The following is a 17,303-nucleotide window of genomic DNA, read 5'->3' as shown; positions in this document are numbered from 1 at the left end:
GGGCTACGACAATTCAAAATTATAAAACAATCTAAACGATTAGTATCTTTAAGCTTAAAAACTAAAACTCTCTCTATGTTATAGCCACTAAAATTTTGTACTTAGCTCCGTCGGTACATGCGACAATTGTTGTAATTGTTCTTGATGAAAGAAAAATCGCATCATTTAAAAAAAAAAAAAAAAAAAAAACGCGTCAAAAGCCCAAATGCATTTCAGCTGTAAAAATTATTGAAGGAAGGAAGGGATGGGGACTGTTGATAAAGTCTCCCTTTCTGACTTTTGTTCGATGATATTATCATTACGTACAAAGATTAACTAATCTCTAATTACTAGGTCAGCAAGATTAAGTAAAAGGTCCAGAATGAGACTTGGGAGTAAACATGTCGGCTTAACCAACTAACTTTCACAACACATTTTGGATTCGATTCTTAAGAATTTTTTCGGTTTTGAAAATGAAAATTGTCATGACAAATCCACCAACTAGTCACATTTTTAAAGTTTATAGTAATGAAAGAAGATGGTTTGAACCCGAGACTAGTGACTTAAAGAAAAAAAAAACTCTTAACTATTAGAATAATCCACCACTTACAAAACTAAATTCATTTTTCACTAAAGTTTACCAAGATCTAATAAATTAAGACCTATCACCCTAAATCTAAGCGATGGAAGCATCGATATCTTTGTAGGAATTGGGTCTGCTTCGGACCTTAGTGTCCGAAGCTTAGGGATCAACTCATCTGGGCAGCACAAATTCAATCCAACGGTTCTCATTAACTCATTTTTCTGACCCACCACACAAAATCAACAGCTCTGATTTCTTAAACACACCAATCAACGACCCAGATGATTTGATCCCTAAGCTCTAAACACTAAGGTCCGGAACGGATCAAATTCCATCTTTGTACGCTTCTGCCTTCAGGCATCTGCCCGTTACATCTGACAATTATAAATTCATAAATATATTATATAGAAACAAATTGGGTGATTTACCACTTCAACAAACCGTCCATAATTTCTGGCTTGAAACAGTAAACCAATTATGACATTTGTTTAATTAATTTTATGAATTAAAAATCTAATCTTGAATTGGTAAAGCGTGGATTTGTAGTTAGTAATGGGTTGTGAACTTAATCCAATTTAGAAACATATGTTGAGTGGTTGAATTATATATAAAAAAGCCCGGGAAGAAATTCTGGAAAAACAAACAGCTAACTACTAACTTTGAAGCTTTCAGCTTTTCATCAACCAAACCCTCCCCCAAAAAGCACCACGACAAATCCATCCATTAAACATTTAGACTTCTTCCATTCAATGTCAACAAATTTACAGAGAGTTCCAACCGATTCAGTTTCCAAAAACCCATCTCTCCAATCTTTCCAAAAAGCTTCATGGCTGTCAGGATTCGGCCATGGATGCTCTCTTGTTTTTTCACTCATGGTTTTTTAGTTACTTTTATTATTTTTGTAAATGTTATTCCTTCTTGTCATGGCCAATCCCCTCAAAATATTGAAACTTTCTATCCGTTTACCGCTCCGTCACCCGAAATCCCACCTTCATCGCCTCCCAAAGACTCTCCGCGGCAACAGGAATCACAGCCGCAGCCGGTGCCTTTGCCGCCAAGAAAGTCTGCGTCAAAGAGTCAGATTGCGAAGGCTGCGGCGATCACTGCAGCCTCCACTCTGGTGATTTCCGGGCTGGTTTTCTTTTTTGTATATAGGTACCTTGTTGCGCGGCGCAAGAGAATTAATGGCGGTAGTTATGGTGGTGGTGGTGGTGGTGGTGGAAGTGGAGGTTTGCAAGGAGGCCAACCTCAGCCGGGGCCTCCTGTAGCGGATCAGAGTGAGTTTTCAAGATATGATGGGAATCTCAAGGGGTTCATTGTTGATGAGAACGGTCTGGACGTGCTTTACTGGAAGAAGCTCGAAGCGAAAAACTCGAAGAAGAGTTTTCGAAAGGAGTTGTTTCGAAAAGATGGTGAGGAAGACGAAGGGAGTAGCAGAAGAAGAAGGCGTGAGCCCATACAGGAAGTTCCTCTGCTCAGAGGAAAGTCTTCAACTTCCCACATCAATGATGTACCAGAGTTAGTGAATGATCGAATTCGAAATGGATCAACGTCTCTTAATGCTGTTGAGAAATCAAAAGAACCAGAAGTAGAGCTAACTATTCGACCGTCAAGTCCTCCGCCTCCTACTTCCCCACCACCAACGCCGCCTCCACCGCCGCCGCCGCCGCCAATGCTGCCTCCTGTCCCAATTGCAATTAAGAAAAGCTCCGCAGCGCCTCCTCCTCCAGCACCGAAAGTTGCAGCTAAGAATGGTCCTGCACCGCCGCCTCCTCCACCCAAAGTGCGGAGTTTGAACGCGTTGTCAAAGCCATCTCCGGGACAGAAAGGTGAACCTGGGGAATCTTCATCAGGGGCAGGAAATGATAAGGTGAAACTGAAGCCACTGCATTGGGACAAAGTGAACACAAATAATACTCAGAATTCCATGGTGTGGGACAAAATGGATGGTTCATTCAGGTAATGAAAGTGATTTCCGCATGCCATTTTTCTCCTCCTACACACTAGTTTTTCGCGTTTAACCGTGTTGTTTTATATTGTATTTGGTTTTGAAGTTTCTAAACGTTTGCTACTCTCAGATTTGATGGTGACCTAATGGAAGCGCTTTTTGGTACGGTTGCCACCAAACGGTTATCCCCCGGAAGAGACAGCAGCCAAGCGAATCCAAGGGGCGCCAACGTCGGTCCATCAGCGCAGATTTGTCTCCTGGACAGCCGGAAGTCCCAGAACATTGCCATTGTCATAAAATCGCTGACGATTTCTCGAAAGGAGCTCCTTGATGTGCTCATGGAGGGCAGAGGTCTCGATGTAGAGACTCTTGAAAAGCTTGCTAGAATTGCTCCAACCGAAGAAGAAAAATCCCAAATCCTTGAGTACAGTGGAGACCCTACAAGGCTTGCTGACGCAGAGTTCTTCCTCTACCACATTCTCAAAGCTGTTCCCTCAGCGTTCATTCGATTCAATGCCATGCTCTTCAGATACAACTATGACGTGGAGATTGCTAGCCTCAAGGAGTCTGTACAAACACTTGAACTCGGGTGCAAGGAGCTTCGAACACGAGGGCTTTTCATGAAGCTGCTAGAGGCAATTCTCAAGGCTGGAAACCGCATGAATGCAGGAACTTCGAGAGGCAATGCCCAAGCTTTCAACCTCAGTTCTCTTCGAAAGCTATCCGACGTTAGAAGCAGTGATGGGAAAACAACTCTGCTCAATTTCGTTGTGGAAGAAGTGGTGCGATCTGAGGGGAAGCGATGTGTAATCAACACGAATCATAGTTTGAGTCGCAGCAACAGCCAGAGCCATAACAGAAACCCAAGTGCTGAGAATATAAAACCGAAAGAGGAAAGAGAGAGGGAGTACATGACGGTAGGATTGCCCGTGGTTGGAGGCATCAGTGCCGAGTTCTCTAATGTGAAGAAGGCGGCTAGTATAGATCATGACAGCTTTGCAGGGATGTGCTCAGCTCTCACAACCCGCGTGGTGGAAACTAGAGAACTCCTGCTCCAATGCGAGAATGACGGTGGAAGATTCGTTAGGGACATGAAGGGTTTTCTCAAAGCAGCAGAGGAAGAGCTGAAGGTGGTGAGAGAAGAGCAGAAAAGGGTGATGGAGTTGGTGAAGAAAACAACAGAATACTATCAAGCAGGGGCTTCTAAGGATAAAGGGGCTCACCCATTTCAACTATTTGTCATAGTTAAAGATTTTCTAGGCATGGTTGATCAAGCATGCGTCGAAATTTCTCGAAATATACAGCAGAAGAAGGCGGTTGCAGCGAGTTTAGGATCATCGTCAGCAGACTCGCCGCCCAGGAACCCCGTAAGGTTCCCGATCTTGCCTAAGAACTTCATGTCAGGAAACTCTAGGAGCACTAACAGTGAATCAGACAATGATTTTTGAATTGGTTTTTTACATCGTGTATAGATTACAAAAAGCTCGATTACAATCCGTAAATAGCTTAGTGATTTTTCAACGTTCTATTCCGTAAACTTTCAGCCAATAACTTGCATAGTTCGTCTTCTTCGTCTTTCCCACTAACGATTACAGGCGTTCCATCCACAAATATTTGTTCTTTGGTCTGCAATTTAGGTGTAAACATTTATGATAGATTTACGCAACCAACTTTGGATTTCCATGTAATTATAACAGTTCCAACATTTATACCTTCAAATACAACAATGTGTACGTAGCATTTCTAATTCCGAATACTATTTGGGACGAGCAGGGAATGAAAAGCATAGCCCCGACCTGTTTCTTATCATCTGCATATTATTACTAGGCCGTAGATCTGTTCTAGCCATCAAGACATACAGGTTGCGACTCACCATGGTCACGTTGTCATCATCTAAGCGATAATACTTAAGCATGGATCTTCCATGAGAGGGAATTCCATCACGTATACTTTCCTTCTCGTCTATCCACTGAAGTAGACATGGTTTCTTGGAAGATGACGAGTGACCTTGCAGCCGCCTGAACGATTTTTTCACCGATGGGTTTCATTGTTGGAAGTCTCCTACACAAGTCATGACAGTTGACATTAGGATACGGAAAGAAAAACATAAAATACACGAATCACACCGATAATTTCAGAAATGCAGTGCAGTAAAGTAACTCATTGTGCAGATTGAAATGCTAGTGTTAAGGCATACACATGCATTTTTCCTTCTTGCATATGTGTATTGAATGTGTTTAACTCATCATGTTCTTTGCATATGCATAATGCTAATTAGTTTTTATGCTTGTTCTGAAGTACACAGCACGCGGGAGGCTGCAAACTTTACGATATAAAGAAAATTAATCCCCAAAACGTTCCCCCTACACTCGACTTTCAAGTGTATTCGGTGACATAATAAAGAGGAACTTCGTGAAAGACGGATTTATAAGTATCACTAAGATGGATTGTATATAGTCCGATTCTATTGAAAATATAAATGGAGCAAACAGATCTTATGCCATAACATAAAAACAGAATTGGACTATACCTTTTCGGAAGTACTTTTTGATACTTTTTGCCCCCGATAGACGCATGGCGTGGGTGTAGCCTTAAAATTAAGACTATGTCTGAGCTTTTTTATCTCTGCCTCCTTTTGATCCTATGTCAAGCATACAGTTTCGAGAAATAATTCAATTTTTGCAGGCTATATGACATAATTATATTTAGCACAGGTACAATATTATGCTCCTTAAAAGAATAGTTATTTGTAAGATCTCACCTTTGACTTCGGTTGGGAGTGTGCTTTCTCCGTCACTTTCGCATTGGATTTCGCCGCCAGTTTCTGTGAAAACTGAAATATATTGCTTAATGAGATTACATATATATGGTTAATAAATTAAAACAGAAAGAGGTCGGGGGTCTGTTAACCGATACCTCTCTTTTATCTACGCAGTCATCACTTCTCAAGCTAACAGATGATGGAGCGGCCTTAGCAGTTCTTTTATCTAGATATCTATGACAAAAAGAAATTAATGCAATATAAATTAATTGAGACACCAAGTGAAGTCGCATCGACTATGTGAAACATGATAGTATATTATCATGCAGAGACTGATGTTATGCAAGAAGAGCATGCAAACAGGATACACAATCAGCAGTCACATATGAGTTTAAGGCTTTACCCTCCATTCTCTTTTGTCAGGGGCGCAGAAGTGGAAACCCTTGATTCTTTTCCCTTCGTAGAGAGCTGCTTTTTCAAAAGAAATTTTCCAGAAATAAAATTTGACGTTAGATGCTCTGATGCCAACCGAGGTACCTGGTCATCTCTTCAAACGAGAAAATATACTAAATTGACAAACCTGCTTTGGTGTTGGCGGTTTCTCTTCACTGGAGGGTTGCGGTTGGTTGTAAGTGTTTTGAAATGTCTTAAATGCTCGTTTGACGATGTCCTTATCTCCCATATTCTCCATAATGGAAGACTTTTTGGTTGTGGTGGTCACAAACGCTGAACCAGACATTGTGGGACTGGATTCCACATTGAGTGACAAGTGCAAACGCTTGGGAGGAACTTCCTTGGTTTCCTCAGTTGAAGGATTTTTGCTCCTAGGAAAAGAGGAAGCATTGCTCTTCTTTACTGAGGACCGCGATGCAGGAGTTGCAGTAGAGGTTAACAGAGACTTTGACACTCTAGGTGTGGAAGTTGATATAGACTTCGATACTCTAGGGGTGGAAGTTGATATAGGCTTCGATGCTTTAGGGGTCGGAGTTGATACGGGCTTCGATGCTTTAGGGGTCGGAGTTGATACGGGCTTCGATGCTTTAGGGGTCGGAGTTGATATGGGCTTCGATGCTTTAGGGGTTGGAGTTGATACAGACTTCGATGCCCTAGGGGCAAATTTCTGTGGTGTTTTGGCTATTAGTGGAACTGGTTTCTTCTTAACGTTTGCCACATTTCTCTCCTTGCTCAATGGAGTAACCTGCACAGCAAGAAAATGCAAAAGATATGAAAATCAGACAAGAACCAAACAAGTTCTCAGATTATGAAATAAAGAACATGGCATCTGGAGAAGTTTTGCTAAATAGATTCAAGAGCTAAGTACTTCACCTTCGGAGATCCCTTCAGAAGATCCAATCTCGGTTTTTCCTCTTGCACCTCTTTAACTTCTGGAGCACTTCCTACATCATTGTCCAAAGTCCTTGGAATCTCCTGTACTCCCTGAGATTCAGCAGGGACATTTTCTACTTCTTTCACCACAGCAAGTTCATCCTCCGGATTGTTCAAATCAGGACTATCCGTTCTGCAATCAGCTTCTTCTCTCTCTCCCTCAGCCAATGAGCTTGGAAACTCTATGGTGAAAACATCATCCTCCTCGAGATCATCCACGTAAGTTTTAATAATCTCATTGTCGAAATTCGCTTCTTGATCATTTCCTTGGGCATTAATTTGATTGTTGGCCAAATCAATTTCGAAATGCACCTCAGAATCCATCTGATCTCCACTCGTCTGGTCAGAATCCGACCTAAAGGTATCACCATCTTGCAATTGCTTCTCCTGTTCCATCATCTCCTCGGCTTTTCGAGCAGCAACCCTCTTGTAATGAGCTTCAAAGTAAGCCCTTTTCTGGGCCACTGAGCCAGGAGTGGCACACTTCTCCACTTCCTCCAAGTACTTATTCGGCGAAAACGTCGACCATTTCTCCCAAGACAGTGAAGAATCATTCTCAAATTTTCCGAAAGACACCGACACTTCCAGTACAGGATTTGAAGAATTTGAAGCTACCGTCTCCCCCTCAACCACCTGTTTATTTACCCAAAAAACCGAGAATCCAAAACATGTCCTTAAGCAACAACATAGTGGCGAAACCAAATCATGCAAATCTAGCAATTATACAGTGAATCAATCAAAACCCACAAAGCATAATCCTCAAACGACAACAATTGCAGACAAAATCGAACACATGGGTTATGTCCTTCGACAAATCCAAGGTAGAAACTAGAAAGTGCGTACCTTTTCAGCATCATAGGCAAAATGCATCATTGATTCACCCATGAGTTCTGAAAGAGTTGGTAGTGTTTGACAGCAACCAGAGAGCTAAAAAGCAAGAGCTTTGCCTACCAGCAAGCATGAGGGCACATCACCAATCTATTGGATCACACACACACGCAAAAACAATACCAAGAGTGAGAAAAAACCCAGAATATTTACAAAAAAAAAAAAAAAAGGTTTAAAATTGTAAGAAGAAAAGAATATAAAAAAATTAAATTAATATTAAATAATAATAAAAAACCATATCCATGTGCTGTTGTTCTGGTCTTTTTTTTCTCACTTCATATTTTTCACTGTTCGTGGCACTTCTGGGGACTCGAAAAATGATAAAGGCTAGAAATCATCAGAACAAGACAATTCCAATTATATGAAGAAAAATTAAAAGGTGGAGATAAAGGCTTGAACTTGCAGATGATGACCCACAAAACACCAATTATTAATTTCCAAGGAAGATTTGGCTTTTACTTGCATTCACTTTGGATTCAAAAAAGGTTGAACGGTTTGGGGACTTTCTTTTTCTCAGCTACATGATGGACTGATGTCTAAATGGGATGATTAATTAGTGGGAAAATAGAGATTAATTGGGTAATTATGAAGTTTCTTATTATTTGGTGAAATAATTATGAAGGTTCAACAAATCAGAGTGGGCGTATTGAATCAGCAAAGATATGAGTGGTTTACCCATCTTAACCAACGAAGCTTTTAACATGTTTTTGGTAGGAACAAACACTTTTTTTATTCATACAAGTGATTCTATTTATTTATGGTTCGTATTTTGAGCTGCTTTTAATATAGCTGAAAGTATTTTTGAAACCAATTTTTAATATGACTGTTGCTTCATGTAAGGACTTTAAGTGTTTTTGCATTTCAAAAACATTTTATCTAAAAGCGGTGGTCATTTTAAAAGTATTTTCAAACAAGTTTTAACTTTTTTGATGGACCCATACTAAAGAGGGAATTGGACTTAGTCATAAAACGTGTCATCAATAATTTCTTGAGATCATTATTTATAGGAGTTGAATTTGAGATATCTCACTTATAAGCGAAGAGAAAGACTACCGAACTATAATACTAAGACACAAATAAATTTTTTTAAACCAATCTAAAAATATTAGGAATGTGATTCAAACTAGATTAAAATGTGACTATACACACATCTAAGTATTAATATTATTGATAACATGTGGATTTCTCATTGGGTGCTTCAACGAGGGAAAAGGATCCTTGTTGGATCATTTTCTTAGGGATCCTATGATTGTAATCGTTCATCGTACATCGTGCAATCAGTTTTCGTAAGGTACTATTATATTTAATTTTAAATTTTAAAATAATTTCTTATCACACGATATACGATAAGCGGTCACGATTACGAGATTCATAAGATCCCCAGAAAAAAGATCCGGCGAGGATCCTTTTCCATCAAAGAGACACCCAAGAGGTTCCAAGAAGTGATAAAAAAAAATGAGTAAAAGACTGTTTACTACCCTCATGTTTCATGGTTTTCAACATTTAGTACATCAAGTTTTTTTCGTCTCAGAGTCATACCTAAAGTGTAAATTTTGGGACAGTCTCATACATCCGTTAGTCAAACTGTTAAATTTGCCGTTAATTGTGACGTGTCGTCCATGTGGACAATGACGTGGCGCCACGTGTCAGCCACGTTTTTTTTTGTGACACGTTTTTTTTTCTTCTTTCTTCCTTTCTTCTTTCTTCTTTCTTCTTTCTTCTTTCTTCTTCTTCTTCTTCTTCTTCTTCTTCTTCTTCTTCTTCTTCTTCTTCTTCTTCTTCTTCTTCTTCCTTCTCCTTCCTTCTCCTTCCTTCTTCTTCTTCTTCTTCTTCTTCTTCTTCTTCTTCTCCTTCCTTCTCCTTCCTTCTCCTTCCTTCTTCTTCTTCTTCTTCTTCTTCTTCTTCTTCTCCTTCCTTCTCCTTCCTTCTCCTTCTCCTTCTCCTTTTTCTTCCTCCAAATCTGGGGATTTTTTTTTTCTCTTTCTTCTTCTTCTTCTTCTTCTTCTTTCTTCTTTCTTCTTCTTCTTCTTCTTCTTCTTCTTCTTCTTCCACCCGACTGCAAACTTTTTTTTTTCTTCCTCCTTCTCCTTCTTCCTTCCTCCTTCTTCCTTCCCCTTCTTCTCCTTCTTCCTTCTTCTTCCTTCTCCTTCTCCTTCTCCTTTTTCTTCCTCCGAATCTGGGGAATTTTTTTTTTCCTGCTTCCTTCTCCTTCCTCCTTATTCCTTCTTCTTCTTCTTCTTCTTCCTCCGAATTTGCCCAGATTCGTTTTTTTTTTTTCTTCTTCTTCCTCATTCCTTCTCCCTTCCCCTTCTTCTCCTTCTCCTTCTTTTTCTTCTTCTTCTTCTTCTTCTTCCTCCGAATCTGGGGAAGTTTTTTTTTTTTTTTTTTTTTTTTCTTCTTCTTCCTCCTTCTTCCTTCTCCTTCCTCCTTCCTCCTTCTTCCTTCCTCCTTCTTCCTTCCTCTTCTTCTTCCTCCGAATCTGCCCAGATTCGACTTTTTTTTTTTTTTCTTTTTTTCCTTCCTTCTTCTTCTTCCTCCGACTGCAACTTTTTTTCTTTTCTTTTTTTTCTTCCTTCTTCTTCTTCCTCCTTCTTCTTCCTTCTCCTTCCTCTTCTTCCTTCTTCCTTCTTCCTTCCTCCTTCCTCTTCATCTTCCTCAAAAAAAAAAAAAAAAAAAAAAAAAAAACCGAATCTAGGCAGATTCGGAGGAAGAAGAAGAAGAAGAAGAGGAAGGAAGAAGGAGGAAGAAAAAAAAAACTTCCCCTGATTCGGAGGAAGAGAAGGAAGAAGGAGAAGAAGGGGAAGGAAGGAGAAGGAGGAAGGAAAAAAAAAATGTTGTAGTCGGGTGGAAGAAGAAGAAGAAGAAGAAGAAGAAAAGAAGAAAGAAAAAAAAAAAAAAAACGTGGCTGACACGTGGCGCCCAGTCATTGTCCACATGGGCGCCACATCACAATTAACGGCAAATTTAACAGTTTGACTAACGGATGTATGAGATTGTCCCAAAATTTACACTTTAGGTATGACTCTGAGACGAAAAAAACTTGATGTACTAAATGTTGAAAACCATGAAACATGAGGGTAGTAAACAGTCTTTTACCCAAAAAAAATAGATGAACCCCTTGAGAGAGTGAAAGAGCACTACAATGGAAAGACACGATAGTTAAAGTTACATTTAAAAAAACACTTAAAATGTTTCTTAACAAAAGCATCAGAACTGATGCTTTTTGCAAGGACTTTAAGTGCTTTTGCATTCCAGAAACATTTTATCTAAAAGTGACGGTTATTTTAAAAACATTTTCAAACAAACTTTTACTTTTTTGATAGACCCATACTAGAGAGGGAATTGGACTCAGTCATAAAACGTGTCATCAATAATTTCTTGAGATCATTATTTATAGGAGTTGAATTTGAGACATCTTACTTATAAGTAAAAAGAAATACTATCAAACTATAATACTAAGACACAAATAATTGTTTTTAAACAGATCTAAAAATATTAGGAACACGATTCAAACTCGATTAAAATGTGGCTATACACACATCTAAGTATTAATATTATTGATAACATGTGGATTTCCCATTGGGTGCTTTAAAGAGACACCCAAGAGGTTCCAAGAAGTGATAAAAAAATAGATGGACCACTTGAGAGAGTGAAAGAGCACTACAGTAGAAAGATGTGGTAGTTAAAGTTACATGTGACATGTCTAAACTTCAAAAGCTTCTAAGCACCCAACACTTTCAATTTCTTGTCTCTATCTACATAGGTTGTATATGGTACCCTTTCAACCAAACAATATTAAGAATGCAGGTGACGCTTTACTGCATTAACATAAAGTAATTATATTTATGCATTTTGGTGCGAATTTGATCTCCATCTCCCTCTCTCCCTTGATGTTTTGCATCATTAACCTTTTTAGGCCTTTTATCTCCGACTATGATTTCCTTCCTCCTAACTTGCCTTGTATTTTCCTCCTCCAATACCCCTAAGCTACTCAATCCCCTCCCCCCAAATCCGACCCGGATCCAGTACAAGATTACTGCGTAGCAGATCCGTAAACCCCTCGGACATTTTTCCTCAATGGTGCACCATGCATTGACCCAAACCTAGCAACCTTTTCCCACTTCACCACATCAGTCCTAACCAAACCGGGGCAACACAAAGGCCAACCCGTTCAACGTGACCCTCACCAACCGATTCAATCTACCTGGGCTCAACACCATGGGCCTGACATAGCAGCCTTTGGGATTGTGCCACCTCACTTGCACCCAAGGGACTTAGAAGTCACAATCTGCCTCAAGGGCTTGCTTCTTGTGGGCTTTGTGGATACTTCAAACAGGGTCTTTACCCCAACAACTGAAGCCTGATGAGTCATTTGTGTTCCCCAAGGGTTTGATACATTTTCTGTACAACTAGGACTCGTTGGCTCCAGCTGTGGCCTTGGCCGGGTTCAGTAGCCAAAACCCAGATTTAGATCTGTCCAGATCCCCTCATTGGGAATCCGGAGGATCAATGCTTAGTAACCGTTCATCAAAGATTGTAAGGCCATAATTTTTTCTTTTTCTTTTATATTGTTCATGTTAAACGAGGTTACTTTACTTTTAAAAATATAAAAAGCATTCAATTGTGGTTGCACGATCTTTGATGAACGGTTACTATGCATTAATCCCCAGGATCTCCAGTGAAGGGATTCGGAGAGGATCTAAATCCCCAAAACCCCGGTGCACAGATTGTGTGGTCTAAAATATCCATAATATCCCGATATTTTCATCGAAATTTCCGTGTTTTTGGACTTCCGATATTTTTTTGGGCTACCGATATTTCCGATATCATCGATATTTTAGACCTTACTAAGTCACTCATGTAACTTACCATGCAATGTATAAAGTGTAAAATATTGTACTAATTAATTATATATAAATGATTATGGTATGTTTAAACTTCTTTAATTAATTACTACATATTTTCTACCCTCACAATGTTTGCCAGCTCGCTATATAATCAACTTAAATCAGTTATATCTATCATGCAATGCATTTTCTTCCAATTTTTTGTGATAAACTAATAAATAATTGACTAAATAAACATCCTGCAAAGTTTCAATAAAAATTTCCAAGTTTTTCTTACAATTTCCGTAGTTTTTATTTAATTTTTATCGATATCGATAATATCCTGATATTTTCATCGAAATTTCTGTATTTTTGAACTACCGATATTTTCGATATCATCGATATTTAATACCACTTGTGACATTCACATCCAAACCTTTCAATCCCAGTTGAGATTTAAAAAAAAGAATCTCAAGGTTCAAAGGAACCTCGATTTTGACTTCGCAGAACAGTTGCAAAATGTAAGTAGCCAATAAATTGAATGTTGTGCCGGTTGCTCACTATCCATTCACATCCTGTAACTATCCTGCCTTGGAAATTAAAATCCCTATTGATCATACTAAAGCGCAAATATTTTACTGGAAAATATCATGAATTCAAATTTCGTGCACGATTTGAGAAAATGCAAGAAAATGTGAAGCATGTGTAGGAATTAAAATAAATAAAGTGATGTTTCCAAAAAAAAAAAATTTAAATAAAAATAAAGTGATTGGATCCCAGCTCATACGTCTGTGCACACTGCTGCTGCAGTGACAAGTGGTTCTTGCTATGCATCTTTGTCGGGAATTTTTCCAGCTTTCATCACCAAGTCTAGGTCTATGCAAGGTTTTGTCACCATTAGGTAACTTACAAATAATTACTTAGGTGAAAAAAAAGTGTGGTGATAACTTGATTCCCCATGGTAAAAATAATCAAATCCTTAGCTCGAACTGAGATTTTTTCCGAATCCCTTCCATCCTGATCCTCCGGATCCTTCAATTCTAGGGCTGGAGAGAGAGAGATATTGAGATGGAGATGAAGATGAATACGAGAAGGTGAATAGGAAATAAGACGGAAGAAAATGAACCGAAGAATGTGAGGATTGAAGAAGATGAACATGAATAAGTGAAGGTGAACATGGTATTAATTCCTGACCGTTCGATTTTTTATTGAACAGACATGATTTAAGGATTCGGGTAGAAGGATCCAAAGAGGATCTTATTCCCTTATGCTCATCATTCATATCCCAATCCAAAGGTCTACTTCCCTGTGAGTGGATCATTAAACTCATTGGGTTTATAATGGTTACTAATTTGCCAGGTATATCGAACAATCTACATGGCTTGACCGTCAAACGCCAAACACATGAATTTTTAAGTATTGGGACACCAAAGATAGCTGTTATTTAAACTTATCATACACTGACGTACATTTTATATCATGCATATAATATCGCATAATTAGTTTAAAATACTGGCATCTTCACGTCCCAATCACAGTTGTAGGTAAGTTCTTTCCCTTTCATCACTAGAACGCATGTGAATTAAAAGTTGAAAATTCTCAAGCTAAATAACAGAGTTGATGTGTACAAGCAAATGAGTTAAATGAAAAAGTCCAAATTAAGGAATAGAAGGTTCAACCAAACTTGATGATGTGAGGAAAATATAGGGGAAGAGAAGGGGCACTTGGCAGCTTATTGGCATCATGACATGAAACGTGGTCGAGAATTGTTGCAAACTACCCATTTTAATATCTTTTCTTCACGCACATCATCCACCAGAAACCGAGTGAGTTTTGCACTAGAGTTTAAGCCCCTGCTCCTAATCTTAGCCACCCAATTAAATAACTTGATTATTTGAATAATTAAAATATAAAAATAGCGACGTCAAACCAGCTATGCTCTTTACTTTGCAAGTTTCGGAAAAGAAACATCTATCGAAAACAATACCCCAAAATTAAAAATTAATAAACCCCACAAATGGTAAGAAAATGTGAGTTCTACAAATACCAAAGTAAATTAAAAAAAAAAATTATTGGGTGGAAATTGAAAATAATATGGAGTAGAGGGTGGAGCAAACTTATCTGCACTTGAGATGCCAAAAGTCGGATTTTTAAGTCAAAGGAATTAGTTTGGAACACCAATTCAGTTTTAAAGTCAATCACACACTATTTAGGGATTAGTTGGAACACGAATCGATTTTTAAGTCAATCACGCACTGTTAAAAATTGTTCGAAAATACCGACACAATAACACACTATTTAGGGATTAGTTGGAATACGAATCGATTTTTAAGTCAATCACGCACTATTAAAAATTGTTCGAAAATACTGACACAATGATATCCGAGCAACGCTCCCAATAGAGGCCCGTGAACCCATTGAGCTGTAACACCGTTGATTTCACTGTCTACACTGTCATTCAGATTCTCAGGCCACTTTCAAATTTGCAATTATTGAGAGACAACGCGACAGAAAATGCATACACCAAATATACAGTCAATATTTAAGAAAAATAAAAATTGGAAGCTTTGAAGCGGAAGAAGGAAGAACAAGAAGCGCATGGTATTTGGGATGATAACATTCTCTCCTCTTTGGGACCCAGAAATTGAAAATTGGATCTCATCACATATGTCAAATCCGCCGAGAAAATTCCAGAAACAAGAACAAAAAAATTGAGACTGATGAACAATCCATGAATTTTCCGCTCACAGTTTCACCTAAAATTCAATCAATCTGTACAAAATGGCTATCAAAAGAATGTCTGAATCAACAATGTATGAAAGAATTATCATAAGCCGCGTCATCTCAAGACAAATAGCTCGAAAACAAGATCAATGTAGATGCAGAGATCGACGATAAGGATTGAAACTTCGCCGGGTTGTGGTGGTGGATCGGCTTGTAAAGATCGTAAGGCTCCCAGAGGTGGTCCAGCGGGCACGGGTTTTTGGATTCGAGTCTGACCCACGGCTTTCCCTTGCCGCTCCAATGGAGGAGACTGACCGGACCCGGGTGCAGAGACCGGCAGCTACCTCTGACATTGTCGCCGCCGAGGCCGTGCTGGTTCCACCGGTGGTCTATGGCCTCCACGTTGCCGGCGAAGACGAGTAGGAACGGCGGCAGAGAACCCAGCTCGTAAATCCTTCGCTTTCTCTGTAACTCCATCCAGTTCTCGATCCTCTTTCGGTAATTTCCCTCCCTCCACCTCACCAGGTCCATCACCATCACACCGGTGTTGAAATAGCAGGGGTTTCTTGAGGAAAAAACCCGGGAGAGAACCGGGTCGGACCAGAACCCGTCGGTGAAGTACTTGGTAAAGTTGGCGTGGCAGTACTCCGGGGCTCCGATGACCCGCGATCCGGTGAGCGAAATGTTCCAAAGCTTGTGAATGTCGTCGACCACCAGTATATCGGAGTCCAAGTAAATGACCCGGTCCACGCACCGGCCCAAAATATCGCCCAGGTAATTTCTCGCGTAGTTGAGCGGGTTCTCGAGCGCCTGCCGAATCGACGACGAGATGAGATTAATGACGGTGTCCTCCCGGAAGATGTAGACCTTGAAATTAAGCGAGGGGAAGGTGGATCGGACGAGTTGGGTCAGGACCCGGGGACTCGTGGGGTCGAACTCGGCTGCGATGAAGTGGAAAAAGACGTTTTCCGGGCAAGAAGCGTGCTTGATGACGGAGTGCACGGCAGCTACCGACCCCCGGAGGTACTCGGAGTCGAGAGTCATGGCGATGTGGACCAGCGACGGGTCGCAGGAGGACACCATTTCCCGGTTCAACGAAACGGCGCATTCGCCGCCGTTTCGGTAGTCGGGGGCTTCGGAGAATCGGGCCCGGGCGGCGGAGCCCAGTTCGAAGGCATCATCGCCGTCGATCGCCCTCGTCGGGAATGAGCGGGTCCCGATGCAGAAGGGGGGGAAAAGGAGGGAGATACTGGAGACGAACAAAACGGCGGCGTACAGCCGGAATGGGAGCATTGCTCGCCGCTTTTCGTGGTGGGGGTTTCGTATTGTGTATTCTTGCTGGGTTTATGGTGGGGTTTGTTGCTGGGTTTATGAGAAATCGAAGAGAGTGAATGAGTAACAGAAATGGTGGGTGCGGGGTGTCTGGATGTGTCTGGGTGGATGGTGAGAGATAGTTATTATAGAGAGAAGAAAGAGACGGTTGTGGGAGATTTGCAAATTTTCACTAATTAAGTAAGTATTAACGAATTAATTAGACAGGTCAAATGCAATCAATCTTAACAATCCCAATTTCTGAAATTACTGAAAGAAAAAAATTTTAAAAAATTGGAAAGGCAAATGGAAATGTAAAAGGAAAATGAGAAATGCCAAACGCGGTTGTTTTGATGCTAAACGCGGAGATACAGACAACACGGACACGGAGTATAGAAAAGGTTTTTATTATTTTACTGTTTACCGTCTTCTCTCTCGGTTCTCTCTGTAACCGGTGGTAAATACTAAATAGTTTTTTCTTTTTCTTTTTTTTTCAAACGATAAATTTTGTTAAATTAGATGTTAGATTGTTGGGTTTCTATTTTTCGTTTTCTAGGTAAATAAATAAATTCTAGTTTTACTAAAACATGTTTGAAAATTGAAAAAATGGGTGGGATTAAAGAAAAATAAGTGCATGAATGTAAACTTCCCAAAATAATTATTTTCCTTTCTTTTGGTGAATCGGGATTAGTGAAAATTAATATGCATTTAATTGAAAGAAATAAAAAAAAGAAGATGGAAGTGTTGGGATTTGGTTTCAAAATTGATGGTAGATTGGGGACTGAGATTGATTCATCAATGTGCATTTAATCTACTTCTTCTGAATCAGAAGCCTTTTTTATTCACCACCAAACATGCCTTAAGCCTCCTGTCAGTTTGATTTCAATATATTGGTTT

General features: G+C 39.7%; 3 protein-coding genes across 6 annotated transcripts; 1 reads left to right on the top strand and 2 right to left on the bottom strand.

Moving 5' to 3' along the window:
• The first annotated feature begins 1,147 nt into the window (after positions 1-1,147).
• LOC103452352 (formin-like protein 4) lies at positions 1,148-4,257 on the top strand. The gene is made up of 2 exons (XM_008391848.4): positions 1,148-2,521; positions 2,641-4,257. The coding sequence occupies exons 1-2, from the start codon at positions 1,389-1,391 to the stop codon at positions 3,956-3,958; spliced, it is 2,451 nt and encodes an 816-aa protein (XP_008390070.2). The 5' UTR covers positions 1,148-1,388; the 3' UTR covers positions 3,959-4,257.
• Positions 4,168-8,066, bottom strand: LOC103451908 (protein WVD2-like 7). 4 transcript variants are annotated; one of them, XM_029091897.2, is made up of 9 exons: positions 7,781-8,066; positions 7,501-7,635; positions 6,598-7,290; positions 5,852-6,469; positions 5,675-5,739; positions 5,427-5,505; positions 5,272-5,343; positions 5,041-5,151; positions 4,168-4,571 (listed from the first exon to the last, which is right to left on the bottom strand). In XM_029091897.2, the coding sequence occupies exons 2-9, from the start codon at positions 7,540-7,542 to the stop codon at positions 4,542-4,544; spliced, it is 1,710 nt and encodes a 569-aa protein (XP_028947730.1). In that variant the 5' UTR covers positions 7,543-7,635; positions 7,781-8,066; the 3' UTR covers positions 4,168-4,541. The 4 variants fall into 4 exon arrangements, with proteins under 4 accessions (XP_028947730.1, XP_028947731.1, XP_070666978.1 ...); XM_029091898.2 differs by having other exon boundaries at positions 7,820-8,037; XM_070810877.1 differs by having other exon boundaries at positions 6,598-7,370; positions 7,820-7,900.
• Positions 8,067-14,953: 6,887 nt separating this feature from the next.
• LOC103414312 (probable galacturonosyltransferase-like 9) lies at positions 14,954-16,984 on the bottom strand. Its single transcript, XM_008352711.4, has one exon. It carries the CDS (start codon positions 16,386-16,388, stop codon positions 15,216-15,218), a length of 1,173 nt encoding a protein of 390 aa, XP_008350933.1. The 5' UTR covers positions 16,389-16,984; the 3' UTR covers positions 14,954-15,215.
• Positions 16,985-17,303: the final 319 nt, after the last annotated feature.

Source organism: Malus domestica, chromosome 13 (assembly GCF_042453785.1).
Source record: "Malus domestica chromosome 13, GDT2T_hap1".
NCBI classification, from domain to species: domain Eukaryota; kingdom Viridiplantae; phylum Streptophyta; class Magnoliopsida; order Rosales; family Rosaceae; genus Malus; species Malus domestica.
Note: the sequence above shows the minus strand (reverse complement) of the source record. Positions and strands in the feature narration are given on the sequence as shown.